Consider the following 17,633-nt stretch of genomic DNA (forward strand, 5'->3'; position numbering starts at 1 on the left):
AATAATTCTGACTTCAACTGTATGTATTTACAGTACTGTGAACTATGCACCCATTTTTCACAATGTAAATTTAAAATACAGTAACAAACCGCATAACTAGCGTACAGTAAAATGCAGTTCATATTACGGGTAAATACTGTGTAATTTAGAACAATTTAATTTAAATGAAGAAGCTGTTTATTTACTTGGTTTTAAAAGGCAATCTGTTTGCATGCTTTTTTTAAAAGTAAGTATATGTAATTAGATTGTTATTTGAGAATAAGGTTAAGCTTGAACGGGAGATTTTCAAAGATGGAGGGAATGTGAAAGAACATTGTTTAGATGTGGAGCAAGGCAAATGGTTTAATAAAAGTCTAAAATATTTCTTGTTTGAAATACCACGCACACTTATGAATTAATTGAGTGCATTAGTAGCTTCCTGAGTGTCTCAGTCACAATGCATAAAGTAAAGTTGATGAATTTCAGACTAAAAGCAGACAGTGAAATGATTGAGCTGCTCAGTAGATCATCATTCTGCTCTGTAATTTCACACACTTCGGCCCTGACGCAGAGCAGCTTGGCCTGACGTAAAGGGCTGCTTGCATCTCTGCTGTGATCTTCTTGGTAATTCATGAGGATTTTTTGAAGCCACTCTCTTCACTTCCCCGCCATAAAAGCTCCCCTGATCCCAGCGTGTGTCATAGCAATGGGTGAGGTCTGAAGCGGGCCGATGTGTGTGGGCTGGTGGTCCAGGAGAGAGAACAGCACGCGCTCCGTGCTCTCCATCAGGGAAGATCTTCTCAAAATAGACCAAAGAGACTGACGTTAGGTGGGGATCTTTCAGAAACGCTACTTCCTGTGGTTGATGAGCTTGTAACTTCCTGTTTATCTTAGTTCTCTCTCTTCTGCCCTTTCCTCTCGTCTCAATGGGTTATATAGCGAATTTGACTACAAAAGCTCCAGGCTGCTTCAAATCACTGTCACACCATCTCTTGATTGGACCTTGAGATGTATTCATTATAGATGCTGTCTTATCAAAGTGATTTGCATGAAGTCAAGTGTTGGCAGCTCCACGACGAAACTTTCACTATGATGAGTGATGATTGAGGTGTTTAAGGCATCTTACATGTAGTCATTCTGCAAATGTTTTTGTCCAAAACGACTTACGAATGAAGAGGAATTTGGTGATTCAACTACAAGTTGATGTAAATGTACAAAGCAACAGTTAGTGCTCAGAGAATTCACTGCTAGAGTAAGGAGGAGAAGGTTTTCTTGTTTTTGAGATAGAATGCGTTTCTACAGGTGGTTTGTCAAGCCCACTCACCTGTGTGAAGAACACTTGATGAATGCACAAGGATTTATTCATAATAAAATGGCAATATAAAAAAGCATGTTTTCTTATGTCAATCACAGGGGTCTCTACCCCACTTTCCCTGTGCTGGAATCACTCATGAGATATCCTAATTGTTTCTTTCACACACATATGGGCTTAAACAGAGACTTCATCTGAGAAAGAGTTTGTAAATAGGTTGTAAAGACACTTCAATTTAATTTAGCAAGAAAAATCAAATTCTCTGGAAAATGTCAGACAAGTCAATTCTGCTGGGAAACAAAGCACTCTTTGATTTGTTGGTCTTATGATGGTTTAAAAAAATATCCAACAGAACAGTTTGATCCAGTCTAATCTCCCGAGGAAACGTAACTATTTTACTTTTTGTTAGCTTAATGGCTAATTTGTACGAATTCATACAAGTTCAATCGTATAAAAATTTACAATTTTTAAAAGAACACCAAATCTCACCCTGAATCCAATCATCATATAGGGGGATCAGGCTTTGCCATGTACTAAAACCAGCAGGCCATGTTCGACTGGTTTAGTTTTAGATTTTTTTTTTTTTTTCCAAACCAAATTAATCAAAGTACAATAATCGTATATTAACCTCTGTCTTTTTTATTTATTTGGAACCCACACATTCATGCGTGCACACACACACACTCAGACACACTCAAAAATGAGCAGAATACAACATTTTTGAATGAAATATTAAGAAGTCTCTCAAGATATTAAAGGTAATTAAAATCTATGTATTATTATCAACAATAATGTTATTTTCTCTTAATATTTAACCAAAACTTGTAATAATGTAGTAAGGGTTAAACCATTTAAATAAAAGTTTAGTTAAAAAGTCACTGTTATATACAGTATATACCACTCACTGGCCACTTTATTATTTATACCTTGTTAGTATCAAGTATTGTATCACATCCATGATGTGAATCTACTGTTCCACCACATCCCAAATGTGCTCAATTGGATTGAGATCTGTTGAGTGTGGAGGCCATTTGAGTACAGTGAACTCATTGTCATGTTCAAGAAACCAGTCTGAGATGATTCACACTTCAACATAGCACGTTATCCTGTTGGAAGTAGCCATCAGAAGATGGGTACACTAGTCATAAAGGGATGGACATGGTCAGCAACAATACATTAGTCTGTGGCATTGACACAATGTTCAGCTGGTACTAATGGGCCCAAAGTGTGCCAAAAAAATATCCCCCACACCTGCTGTAGCCCATCTGCCTCAAGGTTGGACATGTTGTGCGTTCAGAGTTGCTCTTCTGAATACCTCGTTTGTAAGGGGTTATTTGAGTTACTGTTGTCTTTCTATCAGCTAGATTTAGTCTGGCCATTCTCCTCTGATCTCTGCCATCAATATTTTGATCTGGATATTTTTTTTTTTTTTGCATCATTCTCCATAATCCCTAAAGATGGTTGTGCGTGAAAATCCCAGTAGATCAGCTGTTTCTGATGCTTGGTTTAAACTGCAGCAGATCGTCTTGACCATTTCTATGCCTAAATGCACTGAGCTGCTGCCATGTGATTGGCTGATTAGAAATTTGCGTTAACGAGCAGTTGGACGGTGTACTTAATAAAGTAGCCATTGACTGTATATATTATTTAATAATGTTTAAGCAGCGTTTTAATTGCATAAATCGTGGTGTTATTAAAACCTGATTATCCTTTAAATATGTTGAATTTTTTTTAAGTGACATTTTTTTGTTTAATATCTTGTGTCATTTTTATTTCATCTCAATTTTTAGAAGAAATGTGTTAAATCAGCTGAATGCTTAAATATATGAAAGCTGATAACGCCATTAGCTTATTTGAGGTATGAAAAGGCACTCTTTAAATAACAAAATGTTCCTCCTTGATGTTTCAGTTCCCGAAATCAATCTAGGAAAAAGTCAAACTCCAATAGTACCCTTTGACCTATAGTGAACAATGCATTGCACCGTAATATTGAAGGCTGTTTTTGCTTAAAAGCATAAAATAGTTCCAGGCGGAGCTTTCATTTTTATTTGTCTATATATATCAGCTCTAAAACCAAAGCAGCACATGTTCTTCACTATATATACAGTATGTCCATTAAAATTAGACAGTCCACTGACAGGGGATTTTTATTTTTGCAGAAGGCCTAATTCTCTGTCTGTGTTTTTATCAATTTCCACCCAGCTCGCTCCAAGAGTGTTATTCCAGGGGAAGGAAGCCCTGCGTCCACTCACTCTGGGTTTAAAAAATCTATGGAGAAGCCTCTGAAAACAGGCTGGCTGAAGAAGCAAAGATCCATCGTGAAGAACTGGCAGCTGCGCTTCTTTGTGCTGAGAGGAAACAGCCTCACTTACCATAAGGATGACAAAGAGAGCACTGTCCAGGTAGGATACTTTATTATATTAATTTTTTAATGCATCATTTATTGTTATTTTCTGTAATTTTTTTCTATTAAAATAATTTCTTACAAAGAGCATTTTTTCTATTCTGGGGGGTTTAATAACATGCAATATTTAAAATAAATGTCAGTCAGTTAGCTAAACTAAAAGTAGTAATTTTTAAGTCAACTTTAAAATGTTCAAATTAAATTATATTAATTTTTACCTCATAGATTTATTTACTTTACGTTTAGAAATGAGGTCTCAGAATAATTTCATTTAATGGTATCAAAACTAGTAACATGACTAAAATGAATTTTTTTTTTTTATTTACACCCATGGATTTTGTTTATTTATCAATTTATTTTATATTATTCTATTTTATTTTTACCCCTAGGCTTAAATTGTATTTTGAATGATAGGTTTTAAGTGTAGCCTCACACTTTTTAATCTCACTGTATGCCATCAAAATCAATAAAATAATGATCAGGATAATTAATTTCATTATTAATATTATGATTATGATTATTATTATTATTATTATTATTATTATTATTATTATTATTATTATTACATTTATAATATTAATTTCCCTTTAGTTTCAATCAGACATTTCTGTAACTATTGTGTATTTGATTCACAGGGAACCATACCTTTATTCTCATGCCAGGTTAATGAGCTGCCATCAAATGCAGACGATAAATTCCTGTTTGAGATTATCCCAGGTGAGTCTTTTGATTTTACTTCTGTCACACAAAATGGCTTTTCACTCTATGCTAAACCCAAAACAAGAATGTGGAGAGAAATTGACACCTAAACTAAATATACTGGAACTAAACTGAGAGCATGAAGGACAAATAACAAAAGGAGAGATCACATTACTCTTATTTTAAAATCATCGTACAGGTTACTTCACCTTTCCTACTAATCAGAAAAAGAATTTTTTTTGGATTATTACAGATTACAAAGATGTTTATTTTTTAATAAAAATGAATAAAACTTTTTTAAAATTTGTAACAAAACTCTTAATTGAGTATTTAATATGAATAGGCGTTATCGTCACAAATGGCAGCATCAATTTGATAATATTTTCAATGATACTGAATTGAGGTTGCCCGGTTTTTGCAACAAAACTATTCCAATGGCCAATCAAAACTAGCCCAATAATACCAAGCCTTACAATATGACCCATCCATGGTTCGTTTTTACAATGTAGATTGTGTCAAAGCAGCTTTACATAGGTGTTTTAGTAAACTGAAATTGTGTCAGTCCAGTTTTCAGAGTTGAAGTTCAGTTCAGTTCAGTTCAGTGTGGTTTAAATTTCACTACTGAAAGTCCAAACACTGAAGAGAAAATACACCGATGCGCAGCTCTACAAGTCCCCAACAAGTAAGCCAATGGCAAGATTTTTGAGGAATCAAACTTCACCAATTGACGAAATGAAGAAAAAAACCTCAAGAGAAACCAGGCTCTTTTGGGCATGACCATTTGTTCTCTGGCCAAACTTCTTGTGCAGAGCTGCAGTCTAGGCACCGGAAGCAGGAGAACGCTGGACGTTTATTGTGGAGAACTGCAGGTGTATAAAGGTCACCGGCAGGTGTTTAGGCTGTCCCACGTGATCAATGAGAAGATGTCTGTCACTGTGGTCTCATGCACCTCGCTTCTCCATGACCACCACAGCATCAGCTCAGGATACGGCCTGGTCCAGGATTATGGATACTTTGTCATTATTTCTTCAAAGGTCTTGGATAGCATTAATAGTGCTGCATAATCTCTAGGGGCCTCTGTATGAGTATCCCGTGGTGGAAATAGAGAATAAAGAAAATAGTTTTCGTAGCTGCTGTTCATAGTGTTTTTTAAATATGAAATGCAAAAATGAAGTGCTACAAATTAAAAACAGTACTTATGCAAACAGACATAAAAACAAACATGTAAAGCATATGAGATTCTAACAAAATGTCTGGTGCATTAAGACAGGAGGAGTGTGTCCTACAGGTGGTTGTCAAGCCCGCTCACCTGTGTGAAGCACATTCATACATCATATCGTTATGTGATGCATTGTGTGTATGCTTTTCTAAAAAATTAGCTTTTTAATCTAGTTTTGAACTGAGAGAGTGTGACTGAGCCTCAGACATTATCAGGAAGGCTATTCCAGAGTTTAGGAGCCATAAATGAGAAGGCTCTACCTCCTTTACTTGACTGTGCTGTTCTAGGTGCTACAGAAGCCTTGAGTTTTGAGATCTTAAAGAGCGGGCTGGATTGTAGCGAGACAGAAAGTTGGTTTGATAAACAGGAGCTAGATTATTTAAAGCTTTATTGGTTAGAAGCAGTATTTTATAATAAATGCAGAACTTAACAGGCAGCCAGTGTAAGAGGGATAAAATTGGGGTGATATGGTCATATTTTTTTGACCTGGTAAGAACTCTGGCATCTACAGTTGAAGTCAGAATTATTAGCCCCCTTGAATTATTAGACCGCTTGTTTATTTTTTCCCCAATTTCTGTTTAACAGAGAGCAGATTTTTACAGCACATTTATAAACATAATAGTTTTATTTACTCATTTTTAATAATGAATTCATTTTATCTTTGCCATGATGACAGTAAATAATATTTGACTAGATATTTTTCAAGATACTTCTATACAGCTTAAAGTGACATTTAAAGGCTTAACTAGGTTAATAAGGTGAACTAGGCAGGTTAGGGTAATTAGGCAAGTTATTGTATAACGATGGTTTGTTTTGTAGACTATCGAGAAAAAAATTAGTTTAAAGGGGCTAATAATTTTGTCCCTAAAATAGTGTTTAAAAAATTAAAAACTGCTTTTATTCTGGCCGAAAAAAAAACAAATCAGACTTTCTCCAGAAGAAAAAATATTATCAGACATACTGTGAAAATTTCCTTGCTCTGTTAAACATAATTTAGGAAATATTTTAAAAAGAAGAAAACAATTCAAAGGGGGCTAATAATTCTGACTTTAACTGTACATTTTGCATTAACTGAAGTTTATTAATAGAGGATGCTGGTCAACCAGCAAACAGAGCATTATAGTAATCCATTCTAGAAGTCATAAAAGTATGAACTAGCTTTTCTGCATCTGTGAGGGATAGCATACTCTGCAACTTTAAAATATTTTTCAGATGAAAGAAGGCAGTTTTTGTGACATGGAAGATATGATTTTTAAAAGTTAACTTGCTCTCTAATATAACACCTAGATCTTTTACAGTAGCGCTAATACTAACTTTGAATCCCTCTAATTGCAGGTCAATTCAATATCAATATATTTCTAATTAACTGTAATTGATTAACTTTCTTCTGTAAAATACATGTAATTTTTTTGTTATTTTTTTAGCAACAATACTAAAGAGTCCTTCTAATACATTATCGTGGAAATAGAAACAGCCACAGTGTCTCGTAGCACCTATACAAAAAGTGTGCTAAATCTCTTTCTTCATGATATTATGGTTTTCATCATTGGTGAAATATAAATCTGTTACATTAAAATATTTAAACACAACCATAGTAATGTAATTGATGCAATATGCAGAACTTTGACCACAAAAAAAAAAAAAAAAAAAAAACCTGCGACATGGTTAAAATTAGCCTAATTCAACAGGAAAAATCATGGACTTGGCAAGCCTGACTGAAAATAATATTTCTACATACTAATTTATAATGTAGCCTTATTACTGATGCAGATATCTGCCACTACTTCCACTAGATATGTCATATAAATAAACTTGCTAATTGCAAATGAATAATATAATTTTTCATGTAGTTTAAATAATACATATCCGTATATAAATAATTGAATCATGCTAAGAAAATAGTGCTATTTTCACTTGGTCTTTAATTTGATATTTGCACTTACATCTATATCTATTTGTATGTGCTGTAAATAGAATTAAAATATGCCTATTTTTAATTTAGCATCACATTGCTAAAGTAGTTGGTGCAAATAAACACAGCCAGTCTTTTATTAGTTTATAAGCCATGGCATGGTTTTACTCTAGACTATCTGTCAAAATTGCTTTCGGTGTATGAAACTCGATGAACTCTCAAACTGTCTTGTTATTTTAAAAAAAAAAGTAGAACCAAGAAATTTGGTGATTCAATCCTAGCCTCTGAAATAACCTGGAGTAAGTGAGTTCAGAAAATCTTCAACATTTGAAACCCTATTTAATAACCTATTAATCGATATTGTGGCCTTTATTTATACTGACCTTATTAATATTTTTTTTGTTTTTAGTTTTAGTAGTGTCTATTTTTATTTTTTATGTGTTAATTTGTGTTATTACTATTAATAATGTTCAATTTTCTGCATTTAAGGCAGTTTGAACTGCATTAATTTATTTGGAAAGTTTATTTGATTGATGGATTGATTGATGGCCTAAACACAGTTTGTAACTGTGGGTAAAGGAAACATAGAACTGTGCGTATAGACACATAATGACATATAATGTAATGCTGTACAGTAACGTGTCATTTGTTTGTTTCGGTTGTCTTCATTTTAATCGTTTCGTGATGATGCGATGATGTGCTTTATCTGCCTGCCTGATCCCGCTGAACTGGATTGGTTGTGTGACATTTGATTCGGGGGATGTTCTGGGGGCGTGGTTTGCGTGATGCGCTGCAAGCTACTAGCCCGACCATGGAAATGCGACATGATTTCAGCCTCACTACTCAAGTCCTTGGGCTATTGGCATGACCTGGCCCGATAAAAGCCCTGGCTCGCACTGGCCGACAGTGAAAATGCGGCTATTCATGCTTGAAATTTAGCATGGTCAGCACCTTGTTTCTGTGCTGTTAACCTGTGGTGCCAAACATACTGCCAGTCATGTGCCTCATGTTCACATGCTTTGGATAATTACTGGAACATTTATTATTTAAAGATAAATATCTCATCAAACTTGCCAACAGTAATGAAGAGGAAACCTCATTCTTACTTTAATAGTCAGAAAAGTCAATTCAAGAAAAAAATTAAATACTAGCAGTATATAACTGTACAGGAACCCACATAACAAAAATTCTCTGGCCCAGCTATGGCCCACACAATCAGGTTTTGCTTGGCCCACATGCTGCAGTGAATTGCGGTACATATTTGGACCAAGTCTGGCTTCCAGAGTTAATAATTCATAACTGGACCTGAACTGGGCCAGAAAGGTTGGAGTGTCACAATTGCAAATGAAATTAACTAACCCATGAAGCATTGCGCTTTAGGCACACTATAGGCAAGCTTTTTCTTAAGACGACCTGATAGTAGAATTTTTTTCTTTACTCAAAAATAATTTAAATGTAGTTTAAAAATGTGGGTCAAGACAGGATCAATTTACGGGAACCACATATCAATTTTTACCATCTGGGCCAAAAACTACATTTTACATCTGGCATAAATCTTGCCAAACTTGGGCCAGGTTTGGCCCACATGCTGTATGCCAGTGCCAGATGAATGCTTGCTGTGTTAGTTTTATACCAAATCTGGTCCAGAATTCTTTGCTACCTGGGAATAATATGAGGATGTTTGACACTAGAGTCTTTATTTAACCAGGTCGCATGGTGCATTCACAGACACTTTAAATATGAAAATATTTAAAGTTTTTTTTTTTTTTTGTTTTTTTTTACCCAGTCTTTAGAATTGTGCATTGTGAATCCTGAATACAATGACCCTGGGTTAATTGTTTTCAAACCCCTTAAAGGAAAAGTTCATCCAAATATTTTAATCTTCTTTCATTATTTACTCGCCCTCCTCTTGTTTCAAACCTCTTTGAGTTTCTTTCTTCTGTTCTACACAAAATAATTTTTGAACAATGCTGGAAACCAGAAGTAATTGACTTCAATAGAATTTTTGTCTTTCTATGGATGTCAATGGCTAGCAGTTTCTGACATTCATCAAAATATTGGTCACACTTTACAATAAGGTTCATTGGTTAATGTTAACTAATGCATTTACTAACATGAACAAACAATGAACAACACATTTACTACTGTATTTGTTCATGTTAGTTAACATTAGTTAATGAAAATACAGTAGTTCATTGTTAGTGCATGTTAACTCATGGTGCATTAACTAATGTTAACAAGCATGGACTTGGATGTTAATAATGCATTAGTAAATGTTCAATTATGATTAATAAATGCTGTACATGTGTTGTTCATGATTAGTTCATGTTAGTAAATGAATTAACTAATGAACCTTATTGTAAAGTGTTACCAAAATATTTATTTTTAGTTCAACAAATAAAGCTTGAAATCATTTAATAGTGAGTAAATGTTCATTTGTGTGTGAACTGTCATCTCTGTAAAGTGAGTATATCTGTGTTGGTTATTAATACAGTGTTTACATTCTCTTGGGCTCCTAAATTTTCAGGGCAAAGTTATTTAAAGTTGTTGTTTCTGTGATGCAGCAGGTGGCAGTACGGATCGGGAACGGGATGCTTATGTTCTCATGGCAACCAGTCAGAGTGAGATGGAAGAGTGGGTGCGCTGGATCCGCAAGGCCATAGGGTCACGCTCCAATGGAGGTATCGGTTGTTCATCGTACACAAAACGTCAAACAATTTGTGTTGTTTATCATTGATTGAGCTGGTTCTAATACAGTGTTTCTCAACCACATTCCTTAACCAAACACACATGATTCAGATCATCAGCTCATTAGCAGAGACTGAAGGACCTGTAATGGGCGTGACAAACAAAGGAGACATCGAAAACATGCAGTGTTTGTGGTCCTCCAGGAACGTGGTTAAGAAACACTCAATTCGAAAATATGCCTGTTCTCTCTCATATTTTTCATATTTTATTTGGATCTAAAACACACTGCAGTATGTGTTTTTATCAATGGGGGGAAAACCTTGGAAAAATCTATGCAAAAAATGTATCTGCTTGTTGAGTGTAATGTCACTTGAAGCAGCTTCTACCAAACTTTACAGAGAGACTTAACAGATGGGAGTAATAAATGTTTACAAAGTGATGTTATACTTTTGAAAATCAGATGGCCAGAAAGAGTTTTATCGATTTAGATTTTGTAAAATCAGAAATTGATAAATATTTTTGTGTGTGTTGCATCAAGTCCAGAGACTGTTGTATACATCATGATTTTATAAGAAATTCACTTTAATGTGTGGTCATTAACAAAACTTTCCTTAATTCAACTGGATAGCGGCTTGGACCCAGAAACCAATTTAATGCATCATGTCTTAACAAGCAGATATTAACAGTGCATAGGATTAACTCTCTTTTTACTAGTGTTTGAGTGTATAAAAGTCTGAATTGTTAAAATCTGTGTAAAATCTAAATTTACAATGTTTATTTTGCTAGTGCACTTTGTTATTCTTAACACAAACAATTAATCTGAGCAAGTTAATGAACTGAACAAATAATGTCAACATACTGAAATAAAAATTTCAGCTACTTGTGGTTCACCTGGACTTAAGCTAATATACAGTATATAATATGATGCACTATACTGTAGAGCTGGGCGATATGGCAAAAAAAAAATCACAATAATTTTTTTCATATTGGTCGATATCGATAATTATCGCGATAACTGTAAAATAAAAAAAATCTATCAATTTTATAAGATTTTTAACCTGCCAATCCCTTTGTGCAGCTGATTTAACACAGTAATCATCAAGTGTTCATTGAGATGTGTTTGAGACTGTGTTGTCTGTCATATCTTTCGTCTGTCTTTACGGGGTTTTTTTCTCGTAGGGCACGGCTTTCGAAAATGATGACATTAGACTCTGCTGAGTAGTTGCGCTAGTTTATCAACACATGTTTGTTGTTTGTAATTTCTTTGCATTTTCATAAGGGTGGTATTGTTTTAAATGATGAAACAGGTTTGTGGTGTTGCCTGCTTTTGATGGCAGGCAAAAGTCGTCTGCGCAGTTTGCAGTGCATGTTGCTCTGTTTTGTGTTGATTTAAAAAAACTAAGTAGCTCCGAGCTAATGAAGTCTAGTGACGTTTCTTGTCAACAATGTCTGTGACTGACTTTTTTTCCTTATTTTTTTTCTTACTCCTTCAAGAGCAACAAACACTGTATGGCTGCGTGCTGCATTCAGAAGGGCAAGCTGCAAAATGCTTGCACAACGTTATGCATAGTGCGTAAATATTATCGAGCAATTATCGAACTGTCATTATCGGTTTATCGTAAAATTATATATCTTGATAGTTATCGATATCGAATTATCGCCCAGCCCTTCTATACTGTAATATGATTCAATGAAAACCCCTCATCTATCAAATCAGTAAGCAAATGAACTGTAACTATGATTAATAATATTGGCTGTAACTGAACCTTACATTTTAGTGAGTCTCCTGTTTGTTTGCTATGTACGGTAATATGAATTTGAAGTAGTTGGACCAGCCTAAAATACATGTTTGTCATTACAGTTTATAATAATTTATTATATATGTAAATTAGGTATGCACAAAATATTGACAGCATGTCAGTACCATCCATTCAATTATTATTTTTAATGTTTTTATTTTGGCCCAGTCTTCTTTCCTAATATTTAAAACGATGGGATATTTCCGCTGGTTATTCAATCGATTTAGATGTGTTTCATATGATAAAATTTTTATACCCAGCAAACATGCATTTCAAAAAAGATTTTTTGAAGAAAACGCAATGTCAGCAGTATACAAGTTTTTCAATGAAAAACATAGGACATTTGTATTGCAATTTGTTAATGGTTTTGTAAAAAAATAAAGAAAAATATAGTTGTTGCAGTTCAAGTTTTGCTTTCATAATTAGGTTTAGAGATGATTATATTTTATTGGACTACAGTAAATAGCGGTTATCAGTTTCAAATAAAATGTCTACTGGTTTTAGCCCAAATCTTGTGCTAAAATCTTCCAAATCTTGTGCTTATCTCACATCTGTGCATCCCTAATGTAAATATGCTCTTGTTAACTAGAGCTTGGCTGTGTTGTAATACTCTAAAGTCTGGTTTCACAAACATGGCTTAGACTAAGCCAGGATTAGTCTATAGTTCTGTTAGGACACTTAAGTCATTTTTAAAATAATTTTCCTCAGAAAAAACATTACTGGTATCCATCCAAAACAAACTTAATGAGTAGTATGTAGATCAGTCCGTGCAAGTTTCTTTTGTCTGAAATAAAAAAATCTGACTTTTATTTTAGTCTGGGACCAACGTTTTGACTTTTTATAGATTTAACCCTAAAAGGGTTTATGTATTCCCTGAGATTCAAACATTTAGAGCTATATTATGAATAATGTACACATTTATTAAAACAAATACGCATACACATGATTAGATAACACTTAACTTTAAAAGAAAACGTTATAGTTTTTATAAACAAAATCAATTTTGCCCCTTTCAGGGCTAAGCCTGCAATGTCACTGCAATGCAATAAAATGGTTGTTTCTTTCTTCAAAGTATTTGGGAAAAGCCTTTCAGACATCATGGTGTATGAGAGGAAATTTGGGGCTCGTCTGGTGCCCATCCTGGTAGAGAAGTGTGCTGAATTCATCAGAGAGCATGGTCTGGTTGAGGAGGGCATCTTCCGCCTGCCAGGACAGGACAACCAGGTCAAGCAGTTCAGAGAAGCCTTTGACGCTGGAGAAAGACCCTCATTCCCCAGGTAAAGTTGCACATGTCTAGGTGACTTTGTGCAAAATTACTCAGAGATGTGCGTTGAAAACTAATTAGAATTTTATTTATAAAATATTGGTGTATTGCTTGTCCAGTAATGTGTGTGTGTGTTTGTGTGTGTGTGTGTTTATATATATATATATATATAATATATATATATAATGTTATGTATTCTGACATTTACAATGTACTTCTAAGAATGCCATGTGCCATGATACCACCATGTTGCACTACTATTTGGGTTCAGTTCGGGTCAGTAAGATTTTTCATGTCTCTTGCCATGGCTGCATTTATTTCATCAAAAAGGTTATGAAAAAGTATTACATATATACAAGACAATTTGGAAGAAATCTGTTATCGTTCCTATTGCTAAAAGTAAGTTTCCCCGGGAGTCAAATGATTTCAGACCTGTTGCCCGTACCTCATTAGTTATGAAGTCTTTCAAGAGAATTATTAAAGGTGAGATTTTATTGCAGTCAAAGGACAAATTTAATTCATTGCAGTTTGCATTCAGACAGAGCAGGGGAGTTGAAGATGCTAATTTTACACTGTTAAATGACCTGTTTAATCATCTGGTGAAGTCTAAGACCCATGCCAGATTGTTGTTTATTAATTTCTCTTCTGCTTTTAATACTATGAAGCCACATTTGTTGGTTGAGAAATTAATTTCTCTTTTTAACTTGGATTTTAATGTTTTTGAATGGTTTCTGGATTTTTTAGTAAGACGTTTGCAGTGTGTCAGAGACAATGGTGCTCTTTCTAACTTACAGTATTGTTCTACTGGGTTCCCTCAAGGTTGTTGCCTCTCACCTCTTCTGTTCGTCATGTGTATTAATGATTGTCGGAGTATATACTGTACGGGAACTGTCATATCATAAAGTATGCTGATGATTCGGTGATTGTGAGTCTCCTCCGCGATCAGGATTTTGGGGCATGGTCCTGTTGTCGAAGAATTTACTTCCTGGTGTGATAGATTTTCTCTCCAGTTGAATGTAAATAAAATAAAAGACATGGTGATAGATTACAGGAAGGCTTCTCCTACCCTCAACATAACAAACATTAAAGGCTTGGACATTGAAATTGTGGACACATATATATCTAGGGGTTGCTGTTGACAATATGTTGACATTTCAACCTAACACTCAGGCTGTTTATAAAAAGTCCAACAAAGACTGTTTTTTTCTGAGGAAACTCAGATCGTTTCAGGTTTGTACCTCTATGATGACATTTTTCATAAACAATAAATTGAATCTGTTTTATCTTTCTGCATTGTAGCTTGGTACAGTAATCTAAGTGCGTTAAACAAGAACAGGTTAAGTAGCGTGGTGAAGGTGGCAGTGAAGATCATTGGTTTTAACCAAACTGGTCCAACGGTAATTTACCATACTGGTGATTAAAAGAGAGCCCAGGGTATCCTATGCACCCTGGATCACCCTTTGTACTCTGTGTTTTAGCTGTTGCCATCAGGACGTCATTTTAGAGTTTGTAGGACAAATAGAGTTAGAAATTATTTTATAATAGTGACCACTAGGTCATTAAATGAGTCCAGGGGGGAGGGAGATGCACCTACAATGTGATTTATTGTATGTTGTGGGGTAATATTTTATTAATGTGTACATGGAAGTTCGTCTGTGTCACGGCACCTTGCTGCAGTTTTAGTTTCCCTAAACGTGATAATAAAGTTGAGTCTAAGTCTTTTCAATAGCTATTTTCCATTTTAGTATTTTAAAATTTGAATTCATTTTTCATCAATAAATGAAGAGATGCAAAAACCTCTAAAAGCCATTTGATATTTTCTTCTAAAATTATAGTTTTTTTCAGTTGCTCAGTAATTTTACTTTTATAGTGACGAATAAGTTATTTTCATTGACTTTCAGGTGAAATAACTGAACATAAACTTGAAAAAAGTTTTCATTTTAGGCCATATTTCAGAAGGCATTTAGATGTTTTTGCATCTGAACTCTTCAAATATTTATTACTGCAGTCTTCAATGTCACATGATTCTTCTAATTTGCATGTTTTCTGATTTCGATCAATGTTGAAAACTATTTTCATTTTTGTATAGTCTGGATTCTTTAATAAGGAGAAAGTTCAATAGGAAGCATATATTTGATTTTAAAAACCTTGATACTGCATATGAAGTATGCATATTATCATTCTCAAAAGTGAAGAGTTAATGTAAAATGATCAGTTATAAAACATTATGATTGTCTTGTACACTGCTGTTACAGTTATGGATTTCTTGTTTCATTTTCTTGCCCCATTCAGCTTGACATGCTTTCATTGTTCTTTCCCCCATTAGTTTATTGATATGACTGTTTATCTGGTTATAGTATTAAAAAATTTGACAGTTAATTTGTTTTGAATTGTGTTGGATTAGTCCTCCCTGGTCAAGAGGAAATTACACAAATAATTAAATTAATTTCTAACAAGAAATCAAGAAACAATCACCATCTTCTAAAATGTTTCACACCTCTTTTTTATGTCAGATGGCCAGTGTTTACAGTCTTCTATTTTTAAAAAGTTTTTTTTTTTAAGCTTGCATGAGAATGGGGCTTTTATGTGGATAACCACACACTACATGACCATTTATGGTGAAACACAATGCAGACTGCTTTTAAGAGGAAGTAGTGTAGGTAAAGGGTTTGACCCAAAAAGTTTGTTCTAGATTTGAGCAAGGGAGAGAGAGAGTGACATGTGAAAGCAAGAGAACGAATGCTGGGTAAAATGATTGAGAGGGAGATACAAATGCAGAGTGTTTCAGAGGAACCTTCTATGCATTGAACTGTGGCTGAGCCACATCCTGTCCTGACTAACAAAGATCTTGCCATTCAATGCACGCACATATCAGATATCAAACCACTGCAATCCTAAACATGAACATATATTTAGACTGAAAAAACAACGTTCATAGACATCAATATCAAATTAAAAGTTCGTTCAAACCTTTTTGGATGCAGTGACACTGATGTCCACACGGTGGCGTCATTACTCAAGCTGTACCTGAGAGAGCTTCCTGAACCCGTTGTGCCCTGGACTCAATATCAGGACTTTCTTGACAGCACTCTGATGCTGGATGCCACCACCGCAGCTGTGAGAATCACCTTCACAAAACATTGTCTTTCAGATGAGTGTTGATTTTACGACTAACTGCATTTAATCTGATCAATCCCAGGGCAAAGAGAAGCTGGAGAAACAAATTAGTTTACTGCCAAAAGTGAACTACAACCTCCTAAGTTACATCTGCAGGTATGAATCATTCTAAAAATGTAAAAAGAAAATGCACTGATAACATTAACATCTGCCTCGTATGACGTATGGTCATGTTTGTTATTGCAGATTCCTTTTTGAGGTCCAGCAAAACTCAAAGGTGAATAAGATGAGTGTTGAAAATTTGGCCACAGTGATGGGAGTAAACTTGTTCAAACCACAAGTCGAGGATGCTATTAGTATGATGAAAGGTCAGTTATCATCCTAAAATGGATAAAACATTATAGCCAAGCTTTACAGACATGGCTTAAGGTTACTCCTAGACTAAATAGCTTGTTTGAGCTGTAAAATACTTGCACTTAAACAAATTATGAAACTGTATTTAAGTGACTTAAATACATAAAGTAATAACACACTTTCCATTCAACTTTTGGTCCCCAATAATATACAACAAACTAATTTGTAAATTTTTTTTTTAAGTATTTAACAGCTTTGAACTTAAAGACATCGGACCTGTTGAAAAAGAAACACTAAAATATAAAAGAAATGAAGAAATAAACAAAAATCCACTATTTTATTTAGTACTTTTACACTACTCAGGAGCTATATACCACCTGGCACCCACGAACAGGTAAAAGCTGATCCATACAATTAATGACAATTTTACAAGGCAAAAGCCGAATCTCAGAAATGTGTGGAGATTTAGAAATCCTGGTTGAACACATTTTTTTAGCCTAAAATAGAGGACATGTCTGGGGAAAAGAGGATGTTACGTCACCCTATTACTTACATTCAGCTAGTACTGTCTTTATTTATATTAAGAAAGATGCTGAAAACATTCATTAAATATTTTACCCATATTAATATGACAGCATCATACAGCAGATTTTCTGTAATTTTCCAACACATTCCAAAGGTGCTCTAGTGGATTGACTTTAGGTGACTGTAGAGGACATTTTGGTATAATAAACTTATGAACTCAGTCATGTTGAAAAAAACTCACTAGCATGATAAATGGATGGTTATGATCAACAACTCAGGTTGTGTGTGTTTTATAAATGATGCTCAGTAATCACTAATATTATTAATACAAAATGTTTTAAGAATACCTCCCCTCGCTTAC

General features: G+C 34.5%; 1 protein-coding gene across 11 annotated transcripts in view; it reads left to right on the forward strand.

Moving 5' to 3' along the window:
- The window catches only part of arhgap25 (Rho GTPase activating protein 25), a 33,387-nt gene that overhangs the window by 3,074 nt on the left and 12,680 nt on the right, over positions 1-17,633 (forward strand). For 6 of the 11 annotated variants that reach the window (XR_015490384.1, XR_015490385.1, XR_015490387.1 and 3 more), the window contains 7 exons: positions 3,494-3,693; positions 4,331-4,412; positions 10,090-10,206; positions 13,085-13,289; positions 16,261-16,393; positions 16,476-16,549; positions 16,640-16,761. Coding sequence is in view for 7 of the 11 variants with exons in the window: in XM_087252355.1 (XP_087108481.1) it covers positions 3,494-3,693; positions 4,331-4,412; positions 10,090-10,206; positions 13,085-13,289; positions 16,261-16,393; positions 16,476-16,549; positions 16,640-16,761 (933 nt within the window). In the remaining 4 variants the exon portion in view is untranslated. 11 annotated transcript variants of the gene reach the window in all.

The sequence above is a fragment of the Danio rerio genome, chromosome 5, assembly GCF_052040795.2.
Source record: "Danio rerio strain M-AB ecotype USA chromosome 5, GRCz13ab, whole genome shotgun sequence".
In the NCBI taxonomy this organism is placed as follows: domain Eukaryota; kingdom Metazoa; phylum Chordata; class Actinopteri; order Cypriniformes; family Danionidae; genus Danio; species Danio rerio.